At 41.3% G+C, this 20,716-nt stretch overlaps 1 protein-coding gene across 33 annotated transcripts in view; it reads left to right on the forward strand.

Annotated features, from left to right (window-relative positions):
- The window catches only part of ANK3 (ankyrin 3), a 902,861-nt gene that overhangs the window by 706,454 nt on the left and 175,691 nt on the right, over positions 1-20,716 (forward strand). For all 33 annotated transcript variants that reach the window (XM_073596276.1, XM_073596279.1, XM_073596287.1 and 30 more), the window contains 6 exons: positions 2,698-2,796; positions 6,903-7,100; positions 8,020-8,118; positions 10,994-11,092; positions 15,222-15,419; positions 18,314-18,412. In XM_073596276.1, the coding sequence (XP_073452377.1) occupies positions 2,698-2,796; positions 6,903-7,100; positions 8,020-8,118; positions 10,994-11,092; positions 15,222-15,419; positions 18,314-18,412 (792 nt within the window). The remainder of the gene's footprint in view (positions 1-2,697; positions 2,797-6,902; positions 7,101-8,019; positions 8,119-10,993; positions 11,093-15,221; positions 15,420-18,313; positions 18,413-20,716) is intronic.

Consider the following 20,716-nt stretch of genomic DNA (forward strand, 5'->3'; position numbering starts at 1 on the left):
ACTATTTTTAATTCCGTTGCAGTAATTTTTTTTTGCACAGATAACTTTCATCATTCTCATTTCCAGTGAATTTTTTAGGTCAGCTTTTTTTGGCTGCAGGGATTACAAATTGCTTTAGTATGAAGATGTAGAAAGGCACAAGAGTTTTCACAATGTTATGTTTTAAGCAAATTAAAAAAAGTCATTTGATTTAGGGTATTGATTTTTTTTTTTTTTTTTTTAGTAAGCTGTTTCACTGATGAGTCCTCTGCATTTGTTGTAATATTAGATCTTAGGATCCCAAGAATAAATGACTTTCTGTTATTGCTGCAGCTGTTTGTCCTGAATATTTGTATATGGTCTGGTGACTAATAAGTAGCAGTGTGGGAACCGATTTCCACTACTGATTGCGGTCAGTTTCCAGGCCATAGTAAAAAGTCAGATTTGTAGGTGGGAGAAATTCACTTCTGTTTATAAACCCAGATCAAGTCCTTGATGTCTGTTTCTCTTTCTTTAAAGGCAAAGTATAGTACATTTTCAGTGAATGCATATTTTGTACTCTCCCAAAAAGAAGGTAAAAAATCTGGCTATGACTGTCCAAAACTCAGTCCAAAATGTTTACAAAAATAAATAAAAAATGGGTCAAACCAGTTGAATACAGTTGGGATCTCCTTCATTTCATTCAAATATCTTGTAGATAATATTACACTGTGAAAACTAAAACCCAAATGTGGTAAAGTGAAGGCTTGTATGCATTAGAGGAGTGCTTATAGATACAGTAATTGGTTTGGTGTTTCATATCTTGAGGCACCTCATTCTACAGTGCACATACTTGTTTTCAAAGCACTCAACTTTATATATGATAAGTAGAGAGGATGGTCTGTAATAAGACAACCTAATCTATGCCTGTCTCCAGTTGTATTAGTGCTGTAGGGATGAGAGTCCATGTAACAACCAGATGTGCATGGCAACACTGTAATAACACAGGGCTAGCTCTGCATCCAGAAATATGTCAGTATTTACTGCATGTCATGCATAATATAATGGTATAAAATCCCCACAAATAGCACAATGACGATATCAGGCATAGAGGGGCATAACTCCCAAGTATAGTGTCAAAAGCCATCCATCTATAGCTGCACGAGGGTTAATTTACTAAAACTAGAGAGTGCAAAATCTGGTGCAGCTGTGCATGGTAGCCAATCTGCTTCTAACTTCAGTTTGTTCAATTAAGCTATGCCAAAAACCCCCCAAAAAACTGGAAGCTGATTGGTTTCTATGCAGAGTTGCACCATATTTAGAATTTTCCAGTTTTAGTAAATCAGCCCTATAGTGTTCACAGGTAGACCATTCATGAGCCATGAGATAGTGGATGGAACACAAGCAATACTTATCAGTTCATATAGTTCTCTATATTTTGAGTTATTGCACTGTTTACATTTTGTAGATTACCCACTAAAGATATGGTAAATTTACTTTCACCATCAGTTTACCTCTGTTTCGCAACTGGTAGGATAAGATATTGATCACATGATTGGCAACTTATAGACTTGCACTATAAGAAGGCGCAGTAAAGCAATGCAATTGCGTAGCTGTGCAAAGCTGGAAGCATTGTCTATGTATTTAATAACCATATATATTTCCCCCGTCCCCATGTTGGACTGTCCTGGGGGCATATTCCCCCCGAGGTGGCCAATTTTTGTGCTCCCTCCTCCTCCCACATGTGTACGGTCAGCTCAGTGACGCGGAGCCTTTTAAAAGTGTAGGTTCAACTACATTGAGTAAAAGTCTCTGCACTGCCAATGTGCCTGTCACAGGTAGATGCAGTGGGCAGCAGAACTGTGCTCGTTGATACTAGCCTGTGTGAGAGGTGCAGTGGCTGGGAAGGGAGCTTACCGATCTGTACTGAGGACGGAGAGTTCACCATGGACATTCTGGTCTTAATGCAGTTACCCCCACCCCAGCCCCAGCTATGCCTCCATGAGTGCCATCTGAGGTGGTCACCTCAACAGCTCTCATTTGTGGCAAGGTTTTGCCCTCATGTACAAATAAAATTACAAATGATAAAAAGAAAGGTTTGTAAAACACTAAAACTCACCATGCGCATTACGATTTGACTGTACTGCTTAACTATTCAATCAATCTGTATCCTACCAAGTAGGCCCTTGTATTACAAAGTTATTGGTAGATCTAAAGGTTGATCGTGCAATCAGATGGTAATGTGTGTGCTGAGTTTAACACAGATTGATAACATTATTTACATCTGACTGATCTCATTTATATACTGTATTAAAAGTCTATTCGTTCCCTTTTGATAAATGGTAAACCAGGATTAAAATTAAGTTCATACGTTTCTTCCTAATTGTTCTAACACGTTATCCGCGAAGCTGTTACATAGTTGCCCTACAATTCAGCACAGTTTTACTTCCCTTGCCTTTGCTAGACTATTGCTATCTATAAAACAGTATAGCAGAGTTATAAGCTGGTAAGCAGTGCATACTGTCATAAACGAATACATATAACACACAATAAAAGAATTGTGTGCAATTACTGAAGCAAGCAGATTCATTGCAGTCATCATTTTTGTACTAAATGTTGGAAAATGAAAAGAATGTAATTACAATTGGCAATAAAGACACTTACTGCTCTGGCAGTTGATACATGGGGGCCACTGTAATATGAGACAGTGGGTAATTTATATATTTTTAAATGTTGCAGAGAGGAGAGACTGCGCTGCATATGGCCGCCAGAGCTGGCCAATCAGAAGTTGTCCGATATCTTTTGCAAAATGGAGCTCAAGTAGAAGCTAAAGCGAAGGTAAGTCACAAAACAGGGTTGATTGTTCCCAAAAAAAATTTTGTACTGTTTAGAATATGCATTTGGGACTAAAAGAAAACCATTTACTATGCTGGAATACATTACTCATTACTGACCCAAGCATAATTTTTTCCAACAACAGCTTGTTAATTTGATGTACAGTAACATCACAGATTTTCTGATACCTGCCTACTTCACTGTTTTGTGTGTTGTAGTCTTGTCGCCAGTCAATACACAATGCAGAGGGTATTTGTGTAAGGAAAAAATGTAACCACTTCTTTAAGTTAAACATTCTTGCATGTATGCCCACTTTTTATAATGCCATTTTGTCACAGTGTGTCCTTGACCTGGCATCACTAGGTGTCTACAATATGTTGTCCTTGCAAGCTCAACGAGGGCCAGGACAAGGTGGGGTGGCAGAAGGTACACATTCCCCTGGTGCTGTGCTGATATGTGGAGGGGACGGTGCACTGCAGTGTCACTCCTGCCAAAAGGAGCAGGGGCCTCGATAGCTGCAGGAGGCAGGATTCTGCTCTATCATTCCTACAATAGCAGCCTGCTGTAGGCAGAAGAGAGCGGGTGTTGGGACAGAGAACAGACCTCTGCCGCGATGCTGTGGAGTGAACGCAGACTGCCCTGATTCACATCTCCATTTGTCACGTAACATATCACATGAAGAAGGAGAAGCTACCTTCATTCCCTATGTGTTCCACTCTTAGAAGGAGATCTAAACTGAGTGAGTACACAGATGATGGGGGTCAACTCAGCCCCTTAGTTTCCTCCATTCCTTAGGGTCCCTCAGCTCCCCTTCCCACAAAACATTACATACATTTTGTGGCAGTGCACTGTGCATACTGTTATTAGCCCCACCCTCCTCCCACCCACATTATGCATAAGACTGTTTATCTGTGCCTCATATGTGCAAGGAAGTACTGGTAATAGAGAAGCATATATAAGTAAAGTCCCTTATCTTCTCCCCTGCTCCTCCCAATCCCAAAAGCACAATAAAAATAGCCTTTCATTAGACAATACATTTAAATGGATAATCTATTCATTCATATTAATGCTATTCAAGTGAGTTTTTTGTTTGTTATAGGGACCATAATATGTTGAGCCTGTTATACATTTCTTGAGAACTAGAACAGATTTTTCCATTCACAGTGTGTACATGCACAGGATTGGCTTGCTAGTGTCAGTGTTGGAACCTAGAACCAATTAGCAGTGTGCCAAGAAAACAAGGCAGCACAATGGAACACAACATTACAGATAGGCAGGGCTGGAATGGGACAAATATTTAGCCCTGGACTTCATCCAGACCGGCCCACTTTAATTTTGACTGTCCCCATCAGCACCCCCCTTACATCAGAGTGTCCTCATTAGCACCCCCCTACATCAGAGTGTCCCCAACAGCACCCCCCTTCACATCAGATTGTCCCTATCAGCACACCCCTTACATCAGAGTGTCCCCATCAGCACACCCCTTACAACAGTGTCCCCATCAGCACACCCCTTACAACAGTGTCCCCATCAGCACACCCCTTACATCCAAGTGTCCCCATCAGCACACCCCTTACATCCGAGTGTCCCCATCAGCATACCCCTTACATCCGAGTGTCCCCATCAGCATACCTCTTACATCAGAGTATCCCCAAGTTATGCGCTGCGCTTGGGTGACCCCAAAAACAAAATTAATAATAACCAACTCTGTGCTTACTAGTGCGATAATATTAAATACAAATAATATGAATGTTGAATAAATAAACAAGGTGTGAAAAAACAAGTGCTTGTTACACCATAAATTAGTGCTTATTAGTGCTTGTTACACCATACATAGTGTCTTAATCAACATAAAACGTGCTTAGTGCTCAATATAAAGCATCCTGTTTGTTTAAATTAAAAAATTAATAAATAATAAATAATGAAAAAAGTTCTCTTTTGCACTCTAAATAGTGCGTGCAAATAATGTCCAGCAGTGATAATAAAACAATGAGTGCAGGTGGTGTTCAGCTGTGACAACAATCAAACTTCATGCCGATGATATCCTGAGTGCTGCAAACCATGCTCCGGTGCTCCTTCGTGACCCCCTTAAGCTAATGTGCTCACCTCAGAGCGTGTGACTCAGCTGTTACCCTGAGTCCAAATACTCTTTGGAGCCACCCCTGGGCTCAGTCTCAGTGTCTGCTGCACTCCTCCAGCTGGAAACAATGTGGCTCCATACATATAAATGAAAAGGAAACTATATAGTGTAATATAGTCAAAATACTTTTATTAAAAGAAAACGCTCCCCACACCGGGGTACTCACATGGCACTGGTGCATCAGTGCACCATACTATAACCGCTTTCTATGCAAAATCACTGGATGTTTGGTGCGGTATGCTGTGCTGGGACAGCAGTGGTGTAAAGTCCGTGTCAGTCTCTCCGTCCTGGCCCCTCCCCTACGCGTCTTCGACACAGGGATCACGTGTCATCAGGGGGATATCCCCCTGATGTTTTCTTTTAATTAAAGTATTTTGACTATATTACACTATATAGTTTCCTTTTCATTTATATGTATGGAGCCACATTGTTTCCAGCTGGAAGAGTGCAGCAGACACTGAGACTGAGCCCAGGGGTGGCTCCAAAGAGTATTTGGACTCAGGGTAACAGCTGAGTCACACGCTCTGAGGTGAGCACATTAGCTTAAGGGGGTCACGAAGGAGCACCGGAGCATGGTTTGCAGCACTCAGGATATCATCGGCATGATGTTGGATTGTTGTCACAGCTGAACACCACCTGCACGCATTGTTTTATTATCACTGCTGGACATTATTTGCACGCACTATTCAGAGTGCCAAAGAGAACTTTTTTTTATTATTTATTAAGTTTTTCATTTAAACAAGCAGGATACTTTTTATTGAGCACTAAGCACTTTTTATGTTGATTAAGACACTATGTATGGTGTAACAAGCACTAATAAGCACTAATTTATGATGTAACAAGCACTTGTTTTTTCACACCTTGTTTATGTATTTAACATTCATATTATTTGTATTTAATATTATCACACTAGTAAGCACAGAGTTGGTTATTATTAATTTTGTTTTTGGGGTCACCCAAACGCAGCGCATAACTTGTAAATTTATCCTATGGACGTTATATGAAGCGTGATTAGCGCATGCAGCTGGAGGTAGCACAAGCAAGGCATAAGATCATTGTGGCTCACAGAATTTTTCCGATTTGATCAGAGTATCCCCATCAGCACACCCCCTACATCAGAGTGTCCCCATCAGCACCCCCTTTCACATCAGAGTGTCCCCATCAGCACCCCCTTTCACATCAGAGTGTCCCCATCAGCACCCCCTTACACATCAGAGTGTCCCCATCAGCACCCCCTTACATCAGAGTGTCCCCATCAGCATCCCCTTACATCAAAGTGTCCCCCCTCTCCTCCCCCTCCCACGTGTACTCATAGTTCTGAAGGCAGCTTCTCATTCCTCTCTGCAGTCATGTGATAAGTGACATGACAAGGGCAGAGAGGAAGGAAAGTCTGCCGGTTGTCTATCTCCCCCTGCAGGCTGGAGGAAGCAGAAAGCCCAATCCTCTCTCCAGCAAGTGTCTGCAGCTGCTCCTTGGTGACAGGAGTGAAATCACAATCACTCACTGTCAGTGAGGAGTGGCTCCAGGACTGTGCCTGACTGGCCCACTGAGCCATCAGCCCACCGGGAAACTCCCGGTAGTCCCGATGGCCAGTACATGCCTGCTGATAGGAAATAGGTATGATATTCATGTCTTACTTTCCCGGTAGCACCTTAATTAGGGATTTGTCTATAGTATACTGTGAGGCACGAGAGGTGCACTACCTTGTTTGTGGAACCAACAGAATTGTCTGTAACAATTTGTGTTTCTCTTTAGTACCCAGTCAGATTTGTTCCTTCTTTCAGTTTAAACAGAACATATAATTGGTTGTGGTGGGGCAGACACTCTCCAGTATGATTTTGTCCTATATGTATACAGTATATGTTTTCAGCTGACCCAGTAAAAATAGTCTAATTGTATCTTTTCACCAAGTATTTGCTAAGGTTTGTGAACGTTTAACCATCCTGCCATTCTTCATCTCTGTGTTCAGGATGATCAGACACCTCTACACATATCAGCTCGATTGGGAAAAGCAGACATAGTTCAGCAATTACTCAAGCAAGGAGCGTGTCCCGATGCAGCAACAACATCTGGCTATACTCCTCTGCACCTGGCTTCAAGAGAGGGACATGATGATGTGGCTTCTGTTCTACTTGACCATGGGGCATCCTATTCCATAGTCACAAAGGTCAGTTACTATTACTTAAAAATGGGATGTATATTTTCCTTAACTCATACTGTGGAAACTGGCAATACAACAACTATCATTGAGTGAGAGACATAAATTCAGTACCATATCCTAATACTGATAAGTGATTTCAGTTACTCTGTACCTTTTTATACCTCTTCCAAAGGTTCACACTAAAATAATAGAATGATCATCTGATCTTTAATGGTGAGATTGGGGAGCATTTGCAGGCCTACAAGTTTCCCTGATATCTCCTGTTTTAGCCTGCCTGGAGACATTTCACTGCCAATCACTATTATCCCACCAACAGAGCTCCCTATTCTATCCCCAAAGGCACTCTCAAATTTGTCTGATGTGAACTTACATGTTTATGCAGCAATTTGTTCAAAAACACTTATTTTTACATATTCTTAACAAGCAGCATATGTGCTTTAATACAAGATCTCAATATCTGTGTAGCTTTAGGCAGTGTGGAGCAATTAATCCATAAAGTTCACTGCAGAAGCATTGAAAGTCATTCAAGTCAGCTATGCTCCCCATCCCAGAGTTTATAAGACTCTGGCATATAGACTTTGGCAGAGAACTCAATTTACATAATACCTGCATTACCTGTAAACATGCATCCACTGCTGGATTTTTCATTCATTTTATATTACTCAAAATACAGCAGATGGAGTGCTTTGGCTGGATGCACAGTGGCTCTGGCATAAACCTGGCAAGTGAAGCTGTGAACTGGCTTCTTTAATTCATAAAGGTAGCCAGTGGATGAAGCAGCCCACAAACATCTATTCATGTTGGAAATATAATTTTTTACTGGCCTGACTCTTTTATGGAAAAACAAATTATGGATGAGTAAAAACGTCAAGTAGTGAGCAAACATGCAAACCGGTTTAACCACTGTTAAAACTCATATTTACAGAAAGGATTTACTCCTCTACATGTTGCTGCAAAATATGGGAAGCTTGAAGTTGCCAAACTGCTATTACAAAAAAGTGCATCTCCAGATGCTGCAGGAAAGGTGGGTATAGACCTATGTCATTGACTGGCTCCATCGTTTAGAAATATCTGTTACCAAGTACAAACAGGAGATGGCAGTAGTGTGTGAAAGATTTCCACCAGAGCTGGTATGACACCTAAGCTGGCCATATGCAAAAAGTTGGCAAACTTTCAAGGAAAGAGTGGTATCCTTCAAAAATCATTCGCATAAAATATCAGTTAGATTAATTATCAATAGTTTTCCTTGGAAAATAAATGTGCCTAAAATAACCAACTTAAATTGTTTTTGTTGAGCAATCCTTTCTTATTAAAGGGGGTTGAAATGATCAAATATGTGATTGAATAATCACTTATTATTACCAGATTAATCACTTATTACCTGTATGGGCAGCATTAAATCCTTAAATCCCGGCAGACTACAGATTCATTCAGCAAACCCTTTCCCTTCATTTTCTGTCAGTGTCATGTTTAACCAGTGCGTGTCCCTGCAGAGGTTCAGGAGATGAAGATCTACCCTTTGTTTATTTATCTTAAAGGAAATATAATGGTAGCAAAGGCATGACAAAGGATTTTAAGAGCACCATGGTTTAGTGAGAGAAACAGCACAGCAGTAGCTGCCTACCTTTAGGCTCTGCTTGTCTGAGACTTTAGACACAGGGGTAAGATAAGGGATTAGTGACTGGAATAAGTTATTTGTGTGTGTGTGTGTAAACTACAGTTTGAGCTACTGAAGTCTGTAAACAACATGTTTCTTTTAACAGAGATGCTAACAACCTGTAAATACATGGAAATGTGCTTAAAGAGGAGCTCCAGTCGGTAAACATTTTTTTTTAAGTCAGCAGCTACAAATACTGTAGCTGCTGACTTTTAATATAAGAATACTTACTTGTCTAGGGATACTGCGATTTCGGCACCCCAAGCCGATTCGTCAATCGGCTTCCGGTGCAGGCGTTGGCATTGTAAGTAAGGGAAACCGGTAGTGAAGCCTTTAGTCTTTAGCTTCACAGCTGGTTTCCTACTGAGCATGCATGTCGCGCTGTGCTTTCTGAATTGTACCCCCGTCTTTTGAGACTTGTGTGTGTCCCAGAAGGCAGTGGGGGCAAGGAGGAGGGGCTGGAAATGTCATAGATTGGCAATCTTACCTGGCAGTGGAAGAGGGGGGTGCAAACAAGCAGAGCTTCCATTTTTGGGTGGAGCTCCACTTTAAAGAAGAAAATCTGTGCTTTGCAAAAATTAGGGCAAAAAGGTTTCCTTTGAAGTTATGGTAAAAGTTGTAATTTTTTTAAAATAACATGTTATACTTGCTTGCTCTGTGTAATGGTTTTACACAGAGCAGCCCTGATCCTCTTCTTTTTGGGTCCCCCACCGGTGGTCCTGGCTCCTCACCCCTGCCGAGTGCCCCCAATTGCAAGCCTCTTGCTTTGGGGGCACTCGAGCAGGCTCGCTCCCGAGCCGCCCTCCTGTGAATGGGCATTGTCTATTTACACACAGAGCGTGGCTCCACCCCACCCCTGCTCTCTCCTCACTGGCTCAAGTGGCTGTGTTTTACAGCAGCCAATGGCTCCCGCTGCTGTGTGAGCCAATGAGGAGAGAGACATCCCGGGGAGCCACTGCTTTAATGCACATCACTAGATAAGTATAAGGTATAGAATGAATTAAAGTAAAAAAACATCTGCCTTTAGAACCACCTTAAATTATACTTAAGGGCAATTTTTTAAAAAGTTTGTATAGAGTGGAGGGGGATTAGGACACTCGTTTGTGTTTTATTGCCATCTGTGCCCCTGTTAAGGAGGTACACCCTCTCTATTTGTCATGTTTACATTTATCACAAAAAGTGAAAGAAAATAACAAATTTTGGGCTGTCCCCAAAATATTAATAAAGGGAACATTTTTCAGTGGCAACAGTAGTTCTGGTGGCCCTGGTGGCAACCAGGGATTCCCTCACTTTGGAAAAATTTCCTCTTATTCCTTATTGTGGCTATGAGACAGGAAGTGAAGGGAGTTTTCTCAAACGGGTCACAGAATGCAGTTTTACTTTAACTCACCTGTCCCCAGTAGCACATACTCTACCCCACCTTATGGCCCGTACACATGATCCGAAATTTGGACGGAAGATACCGCTTTCGATGCGATCGTACGATAATCAGATCGTTAGTACAGAGCTTTTGAGAGCCAATCACGACAATTCATCCAATATTATTCGACCGGACAAGCACGAAAATGTCCTCGTACGATATCAGATCGTACGATTTTTGTTTAGTCAGTACAGTTGTCGTCCAAAAATACAATACAAATACATTACAACCCATGACATCACTTTCCGATTTTTTTTTTCTGTCGTACGAGAATTTTCGTGACTTTAGTAACCTATTCAATTTCCTACTATTAAGCAAAAAAAGAAAATCATACGATCTGTCGTACGATATTCGGATCAAGGGTACAGGCCATTAGCCTTTATTCCTGGCAGCTGAATGGAGCTCCAGGCGGTAAGAAAGGAAACCAAGTATATGTGTCTGCATTAAAGTGAACTTGTTGATTTGTCCTGCATTGGAAAACATAAATTCACTTTAAAGCTCTATCTCCATGGTCAGAAAATGAGTGCAATATATAAACGTTCAGTATTTCCTATTGTAATGTATATAATAATTTCCCACTTAATAAAGTATTCTGAATCTGAATATACACTTATTTATTTTGTAAAAAGTGTTAATGTCACCGTTAGGTTACAAGCCATCTGTACTTCCTTAATCAGTAATAGTGTGACAGTGCATCTTTTCTAGTTTTACTCTGTTACTTTTGTAACTAACGAGCAGACATAGCTGCTAATATGCTTCACAGAACTTCTAGTATGGCACAGTGTTGGTGATAACAGTGGTTGTTTTTGCATGTGTTTTTAGACCGGTCTAACACCACTGCATGTTGCGGCACACTATGATAACCAGAAAGTGGCATTGCTATTGTTGGATAAAGGAGCATCCCCTCATGGAGCTGCAAAGGTAAATAACTCAAAATTTCATAATGTTTAATAAAATCATGTTCTGACATCTAATGATCTTAATAATATACAATGAATGATTAAGAAATAACTCCCTGTATTTTATGGTAAATAAATAATGCAGCAAGATGTATAGGCATATAGAGTGCATTCACAAAGTATTCAGACCCCCTTCACTTTTTTCAATTTTGTTATGTTGCAGCCTGATACTACAACTGTTTAAATTCATTTTTTTTCTCATTAATCTAGACTCAGTACCCCATAATGACAAAGTGAAAATAGGATTTTAGAAATGTCTGTGAACTTATTAAAAAGAAAAAGATCTGAAATACCACATGTACTTAAAGAGGAAGTAAACCCTGATGGGTTTTATATCCTTCCTTTGCCCCTGCAAACTAATAGCACATTATGTGACACTTACCAGCAAATGATGTCAGCACCATCCCCGCGGCAGTCTACATCCATGTTCGCCCCTCTTCCTTTTGGGGCCGCGGACTCCAGCTCCGTGACTAATGAAAAAAATTATTAGACCCCCGCGCTTATGGTGAAAATGAAAAATGAGGAGCTGCAGCCTCTATCAATAAATTCACCCTAGGGTAAATCTAGAAGAAATGTGAAAAAGAGGGGATAGTCTGGAACTACGTGACGTCACTCCCGCGTATGCGCGTGGGTGCCGCCAGTCACGGCACTCGCTTGTGAAGAAATGGAAGGGAAGTCAAAAAACACCAGTAAATGTCTCCTAAACGGCGCACGTTTAGGAGATTTTACAGTTCCTATAGGTAAGCCTTAGTCTAGGCTTACCTATAGGTACACTTTCCACAGAGAGGTTTACAGCCTCTTTAAGTATTTAGACCCCTTTCTCAGTACTTTGCAGCAATTACAGCCTCAATTCTTTTTAAGTGTGATGCGACAAGCTTTGCACACCTGGATTGGGGGATTTTCTGTCATTCTTCTTTGCAAATCCTCTCAAGCTCAGTCAGGGATGGGGAGTGTCTGTGGACAGCCATTTTCAGGTCTCTCCAGAGATGTTCAATAGGGTTCAAGTCAGGGCTCTGACTGGGCCACTATAGGACATTCACAGTTCTCCCTAAGCCACTCCTGTGTTGTCTTGGCTGTGTCCTTAGGATAGTTGTCATGTTGGAAGGTGAACCCAGCCTGAGGTCCTGAGTGCTGTGGAACGGGTTTTCATTGAGGATATCTTTGTACTTTGCTCCATTCAGCTTTCCCTCAACCCTGACCAGTCTCCCAGTCCCTGCTGCTGAAAATCACCCCACAGCATGATGCTACCACCACCATGCTTTACTGTTGGGATGGTATTGGGCAGGTGATGAGCAGTGTCTGGTTTCCTACAGACATAACGTTTAGAATTGAGGCCAAACTGTTCAATCTTGATTTCATCAGACCAGAGAATCTTGTTTCTCATAGTCTGAGAGTCTTTAAAGTGCTTTTTTACAAATTGCAAGCAGACTTTCATGTGTTTTGCACTGAGGAGAGGCTTCTGTCTAGCCATTCTGCCATAAGGTCCAGATCGGTGGAAGGCGGCAGTGATGGTTGTCCTTCTGGAACTTTGTCCCATCTCCACACAGGATCTCTGGGGCTCAGTCAGGTTCTTGGTCACCTCTCTTACTAAGGCTCTTCTCCCCCAATTGCTCAGTTTGGCTGGGCGACCAACTTTTGGAAGAGTTGGAAGGTCTTGGAAGGTTGTGCCAAACTTCTTCCATTTGAGAATTACGGAGGCCACTCTGCTCTTGGGAACCTTCATTGCAGCAGAAGTTTTTTGTAGCCTTCCCCAGATCTGTGCCTTGCAATAATCCTGTCTCTGAGCTCTGCAGGCAGTTCTTTTGGCCTCATGGCTTTTCTCTGATACAGTATTCATTGTCAGCTGTGACCTCTATATATACACAGGTTCATTTTTTTAAAGTACAGTGGTACCCTCGGTTCATGAACTTAATCCATTCCACGACTCTGGTTGCGAACTGAATTAGTCGCGAACCGAGGAAAATTTTCCCATAGGGTTCAATTTCTTTTTTTTGTTTTTGAACCACGAAAATATGAAACAAAGTACAGTACAGTATGAAGAGAGTACAGTATGAAGAGAGAGAACACTAACACTTACCTTGCTTGAGATGACTTCTGGCATGGAGGAAGGCGGTTTCTTGTCACCTTCATTACTGCTCTGCACATTCTTGTCACCTGCATTACCGCTCTGCGCTTTCTTTTCAACAACATGCTTGCTCTGAACAGTCTTGTCACCTTCATTACTGCTCTGCAGTTTCTTCTTACAACCATGCTGGCTTTGAATTTTCTTTGGAGCCATACTGGATGTCCGGTACAGTACAGTATGTGATAAAAAGCACACAAAAAAGCTTTCCAGCAAGTGTGCACAGGGATGTATAGTACAGTACTGTACAGTATGTGCTAAAAAGTGCACCAAAAAGCTTCTCAATACTGTAAGTGTCTTCACAGTATACTTTCAGTGTCTCTCTGAGTGTGACCGCAATCTCACCTACAGGAGTCGCAACCGCGTGTCAGAGCAGGGAAGTTGGCCACGACTCGTGTTCATGAATCAAAGCAGAGTTTGAGTACCAAAGCTAATTTTTGTGAACTCTTCTGTTCGCGAACTGAGTTGTTTGTGAACAGAAGCGTTCGTGAACCGAGGTATCACTGTAAATATATTTTTCTCCATGCTGATACCATACATTGTGGGCTTGCACTTTTAGAACCCTGAGACGGTTAATCTGTTCTTTGTTATCAGCTGGAATGTGTCATTAGGATAAGAAGCTCTACTGACCTGTCATTGTCAGCTATAGTGTGACTAATGATTTGGAATGTATCTGGCATCAGGCATTCTTAAAATGTGGTCTGTCGATTGGAGCATGCTAATCTGGTATCCTCTGAGGTGGAGAGTATGTCCACGCTGACCTATAAATGGAAGATGCAAGTAGATAGTGTATTAAAAAGTTTTGCCTGTGTATATGTACTGTATGTGTATATACTGTACAGTGTATATATAGTGAGAATTAGCTTCAATTGGTAGCACATTAAGGTCACAGCCACTCGCTTTCTACTTCTTTGTAAGGGCTTTTCTTGCCCAATTTTTTAAAAAGAAATTCAACACAGTTCCAGAAATCAAAATCAGTGTGTTCCCTTGCACAGATTTATCAAACGGATCGTCATCCTTCTGACTTATACAAGCAGTACTGCCGTTCTGATCTTACCCTTTAGGCTCTTGTCTGTCTCTTACAGACAGTCTTCACTCAAATTTTGTCCATACAGCTAGCCACCCCTTGCTGCTCTGGCTCCCACCTGTAGTGCTAGGTGGAGCCCACCTGACTCCTGGGCAGTGACCTCCTCTGTCTCCTGGGGTGAAGTCCAGAACTATAGTCAGGTCTCTACTAAAAATTCAGCACACAACTACCTAATTATTGTGTTGGTGGTTCTGAAAACCAGGATCTAGGATAAAAGATTTTGCCCCTCCCATAATCTTTAAGAAATCTCTAGGCTCCAGGTCCCAATCCAGGTTTTACCAGCTAGTGAGAAAAAAGTGTACTCCATGTGAGACAAGCAGCCCGAATCCTCTCAGCCTGCCTGGATGAGAATCTTGGGTGATACAAAAACCTTTTTACACCATTACAATAATGGTAATGTAGGGTAATGTAATTTTGAATGTAACTTTGATCAAACAACTACTAAAGTTAGCCCCTGCTGCTTAACCAGTGATGTGATTTATGTTCAGTTTTGTGGACCCAGGCATTGGTAATCATTTTGCAACTACTTTCTCTACTTCATGTCATTCAAATCTTTAAAATTCAGAACTGACTACTGAGACAACTTTAAAGGCCACCCAATCTACTAAATCACTCCTCTGTTTACAGAAGTGTTTTTTTAATTGTGAAATGACTTTAGAATACTCAAAGGAAATTGTTGAATAGATGGAGAGTACCTTTTGTTATAGGTTTACTGTTCACATACAGTAATCTAGGATAGGCAGTTTATTAAAGGACTAACATCATATTCAAGGTTCTCTGGATTTTTTGTTAACAGGTACTTGACAGAATGATTGATAAAATATATATGTTTGCTTACATTTCCCAATAATTGTCCTTGTAAATGTATGTCTTTCTTTATAGAATGGGTACACACCTTTACACATTGCAGCAAAGAAAAACCAGATGGAAATAGCCACCACGTTACTGGAATATGGGGCAGATGCCAATGCAATGACTAAGCAAGGAATTGCTCCCATTCACCTTGCTGCCCAAGAAGGCCATGTTGACATGGTGTCTTTGCTGCTCACCAGAAATTCTAATGTCCATGTTAGCAACAAGGTACCATCTGTTGTCCTCAATGTTTCTTGGCATTGTAGCATGTACATATGCAGTAAATCCCATTTCAACTCCATCCACTGTAAATTGCTTGCTATTTCTCAGATGAGATGCCAGGTGCTCCAGGGCACTACCACATTGTATGGGCTACCTTAAGAAAAAGAATCTAGGGAGAATCTGGTAGTTAGCAAGAACACTGTGGAAAAAAGTATGGATTTAGCTATATGAAGCTTCCAGGTCACAAACCTTGGATGCCTGTTGACAGTTGGCACATGTATGGAAAATGCTGTTTTGCATTGGCTAGCCAAGGAAAGTTCAGAAGCAGTTTAGTCAGTAGATGGAAATGAAAAAAAGGTCAGCAGTACAAACCTAGCATAAAAGACAAAGGGGCAACAAGCAAAGTACTGAAATTAGGGGAGACAGCAGTAGAAACAAACCAGGGAGTTATACGTTAAGCCATATAGCGCAGGATACAGAGTATTGGGGATCTTCACTTGGGCATCTTTGTTTCTTAACAAAGAGAAAGAGATAGAAGTTGCAAAGCACAAGCTCTTGTGACAAGCAGTGTCAACCCCAACTAGAAAGCTTGCCAAAAACGAATGCCGATTGCACAAACTCAGATTTAGCCTAGGTTCACACTACTGCGATGTACTGCAAATTTAATAATTTTTTTTGTAATGTGTGAGTTGCGATTTTACCATGATTTTACCGCAAATTTCAGGAGGCAGACAGTGAACAATTTGCTGAGATGTGAACTGTGTGCTGTGAGTTTACTGCAAGTTCAGTTGAAGCCTATGAAGATAAAATTCACACTGCACCATAGGAATTCGTCAACACGCACAGGACCCTTTTTTTTTCTCACACCAAATTCGCAATGCATAGATGTGAACCAAAGCCATGGAATACTATGCTGCAAAATCTGTGTGTTCCTAAACGCATCAAACCCGCTGCAAATTCGCATTAGTGTGAACCCAGGCTAAGGGGACTTTGTGCCACATTTACATCTGTGCATTTTAGGTGTGGTGCGTTAAAAAAGTTTTGCTTGCTCAATGGTAATGCGCCTAGAACGAATCTAAAGCATGTTTAAAATGCAACGTGCCTAAAATGCACTATACAAATTTAAACTGACCCTTATATAGGCTGTTGAAATGTATTGATTGTTCCCAAAGGAGATGCTAACATTGTTGCTGGTAGTCCTCATGACTGTCTCTGCAGAATGGACAGTGATATTCAGTTGACAGTGGAATCACATTTCTTCCTTGTCTGTTCAATATCAAGTTTGTAAAAAAAAAAAAATGTGAAGGAAGGCAGAGTTTTATTATGTATAAATCAGCAAATAATAGTCCATTTTATTCTGTGAAACATTTTAGAAAGTTTTATTTGCATGTATCAGTTACTTTCCCCAGGGGCTTGCAGTCTATCTTATGTTAACGGGTGTCCACGTTTGGTTAAACACTTAATTTTATCGGTATGTCTTTGAACTATGGTCAAGAAAGCCATGGGGGGACAGAGAGAACATACAGACCCCACACAGATAGCATCACATTTGGACTCAGAACCCAGGCACCCTATCGTTTTGCGATAGCAATGCTAAGAATTATGCTCTGGGCATCCTAAAATGCCTCCTATCTCTGTATATACACAGCTGTGACAGCCAAAGTGAATAACAGAACATTTAGCTGAATAAATCCTTGTCCCAGTCTGGATAAAACAGGAAAGTCTAGTTTGTATTCATCTTTAGACCCCAAGGCAAAACTCTTGCATTGCTGTTCGCAAAGACGTGTTACAAAAAAAGAACATAACTCAAATCTTCTTAAACTTTTTCCTACCTAAAATATATTGATGGGAGAGGAAATTTCCCTAAAAGGGGCACAGAGGAGCTAATCCTATTTTCTCAATTGAAAACAGAAAAAGGGCTAGGTGTTATGAGTAGTGACAGCCATTGCTACTGAACATTTTCTTAAGAGATGAACTTTTCGTGGACATCTGCTCCTAAGTGGAAGTCTCTGACATTGTTGTTAAAGCAAAGCACTAAATACACATGTGAACTGTCTTTTCTGCCAGAGCATTTGTAATTCTGTCCAGACACTTTTGTGATGCATACACCTCTGCCATACAGCACAGCCAGGAAGGTGACACTACATTGATGTTGCAGTTGAGAAGTTCAGTGGTATCCCTGCCCTATATAGAGCTTGCTAATTGTACAATATAGGAGCCCTTGCACACTGGTAACTTAGCAGTTGTGCCTACTCTGCTCTTTCCTCCTATCAGTAAGTTCCCTTTTGTATACTTTTTACCAGTGGTGCCCCCCCAAAACAATGCGCTCGACTCCTAATCTACATGCAGGGTGCTGGACACATGGATTTCAAAGGTTTTTTTTTTTCTTTTTTGAAGCACATGATTAGAGCCTGAAGCTCTAATTGGCTTCAAAAAAGGGTAGGTTCAGGGGTGCAGAGCACTGCGTCCTGAGCCCACCCAGTTGTGTAACATTAGCGAATTAATATTTGCTAATGTCTTCCTGCTTCTCCAATCAGGAAGTGGGTCCTGAGACCCGATTGGCCAGGGAGTCTTAGGACTCACTTCCTGTTCATCCGTGAGGAGAAGCAGTGGCCCCTCGACACTGATTGCTGCCTTTCCGACTCCATAGAGCCTGGCCCATCCGGGCCAGGAGCATGTATTGGCCTCAGAGGAGGAGACTGCATCAACAAATGGTAGGATGAGCGGGAGCAGTATGAGTACCGAGGCCGACCTTTTCATGGGGGGGGTGCGTTGCTGGCTGCGTTATGTGTGAGAGGGGGGGGAGGTTTGTTTGCCGCCCCCCAAAATATTGAGCACCAGCCGCCACTGATTTTTACTATGTACTGTGAACTGATATTACCTCATTTTGCATTTTGTAGAGCGGACTCACACCTCTTCACCTGGCAGCGCAAGAGGATAGAGTGGGAGTGGCCCAGGTTCTGTCAAATAATGGAGCAGGCTCTGACTGTACAACAAAGGTAATCTATACCTGTTATAGACATTACTATTAGGTCTTATATTATAAAGGTAATCTCACATAGTAAATTAGATGCAAAATGTTTTAATTGTTTTAATGGACAAGGCCAGACAGACATTGTATAGACTCATTTGTGCTTATTCAGTAAGTCAGTTTATAGTGAATCAGTTAGGGCCTAAAAAGAATCTGGCCTAAAAAGAATCTGGTAAAGGAAGTGCTGGTAAACCATGATGCCTGCAAATATCTCCTTCAATCTTTAAAACCCATCTCTGAAAATTACAAAAAAAACAAACCCTGCTGTGTGGGGGCATGCTCCATAGGAATATTGTGTAATACTAAGTTCTTGCTCCAGCACTCTGCTCCATTCAGACTTATGAACACTCCCTTGTTGTCCTCACATACAATAGAGGGCTATAGGCCCTGCATCATACTTGATGATGTTATTGTTTTGACTGGGGCCCAGAGCATCTTATAGAAGAGGCTTGGGGACCAGTCACATAGATGGAGCCTGCTGGAACGAGAAATAAGGTAGGTATCATTCCCTAGAGTTATTGAGCAACTAACCCTTGCATTGTAGTGGGCCTGAAGTTGGGCTGCATATCACTTCCTGTGTCTTTGTGAAATACCTGTATTTCAAGCCCAGACTGGACATCTTTCCTCTATGTCTGTCCAAGTCTACTCTAAGCCCCATTTCCATCATTCAGTCCAATGCAGCCAATACTTCCATATCTGTAAATCAGCCCTAATTATTCAGATTCTTACCTTAGTAGATAGGCCTTCTAGAATTACTCAATAGAAATCAATCAAATATCTCTGGTATTGTACAGTAAACAGGAATCTGATTGGTTCCTGTATGCTTTGCACATAATTATTGCTCTTTCTACTTACACCTTTTTGAATGGGGCAGACGGTTGTCTTGTTTCTTTTACTCTTGTCTAGAGGCAAAGCAGATTGTAGTTAAGCAGATGTGTGCTATGATTATATTTTGTTCTAATGCTAAGACTAGAACATGAATCATATAGCTGTGGTTAAAGACTAAGAACAGGAAGTTCCTCATAAATTCATAGTGTGCAAACATGTTAGAAAACATTCAGGCCTATATAAAAGGGTAGCGTAGAGATCAAAAATAACTTGCAAAAGTAGTACCATAGTGTCAAATAAATAAAATGCACTTGTCAGCAGTTTAGAGCTGTCATATTAATGAACGTACTGTATACTGTTACTTGGGTGCCATTGGCTACTACCATAACTCATTTTTCTTTGCCTTATTATTTGAAGGTATAGCCTAGTCAAAAGTGAAAATTAAACCTTGAGATGCATACACATAGTACAAGTCTATATCCTGATATTGCTGCAGTGCACCAGTCTAGTCCAGTCCTCTGTTTCTGCTTTATGCTTATGTCAGCACTCCTGCTTCTGATACAAAAGAGCCATTCCTAAACACAACCATCGCAGGTCTCCTTCTGTCTCTAGTATACTGAAAACTTGATTTAAAAAAAAAAATGTCAGTATAAAGTTTGTCCCAGAAACCAATGAGACTCATTCCTGCCTTGGAAGTTATAGAGATATAGAAAGGACATATAGAAGAGATATAGAAATCAGGAAGAGAGGAAGTTACACTGGACAGGCTTTAGAAAGTTCTAGGAACCCTGTGAGGTGTTTTTGCTGCATTGGATTGCACAGGATAAGAAAAATTAAAGCTGAACTTAGACACATAAGATAAAATATAAAGAAGCAACATGCTTACCTACCCTAAATATTATATTAGAATGTTCCAGGTACTGGATGAGGGCTTGTTCACACCAGGTATGATGTGGGAATGCATGTGTCCCGAACTGCCTTCTGTAGACGTGTGCGAGTCCCATGCATCTTGGAAATACGTGTGCGTCAGTGTCTGCCAAAACGCATAGTATCGCAGAACCGTGTGTTTTGGGGCAGCTTCAGTTGAAAAAATTGTGCCTGCATCTTTTTTTGCACATTTTACTTGCATAGGGCAGCCCATTGAAATTGATGGGCTGCCTTAAAAAGTGCCATGCAAAAACATGCACAAGCTCAGATATACCTCATGATGTGAACGAGCCTGAAGTGTTTGCAAAATGTCTCTTCAGAATGAGTAAAGCTCCCACTTCTGGCTGTGGAGCCAGGTTATCCTCAGCTGCATGACTGTGTGCTAGATGATCGGTCTGCTAACCATCCACCTGTAGTATTATTGAGTAGGAAGCTACCAGCTACTAATGCCTGGTTTCACCCCTTTTCACCTCTCTCTGCCTCCTATCCCTGTATTAGTGTCATGTGGTTTCCTAGT

This window comes from Aquarana catesbeiana, linkage group LG08, assembly GCF_042186555.1.
Source record: "Aquarana catesbeiana isolate 2022-GZ linkage group LG08, ASM4218655v1, whole genome shotgun sequence".
Classification (NCBI taxonomy): Eukaryota; Metazoa; Chordata; class Amphibia; order Anura; family Ranidae; genus Aquarana; species Aquarana catesbeiana.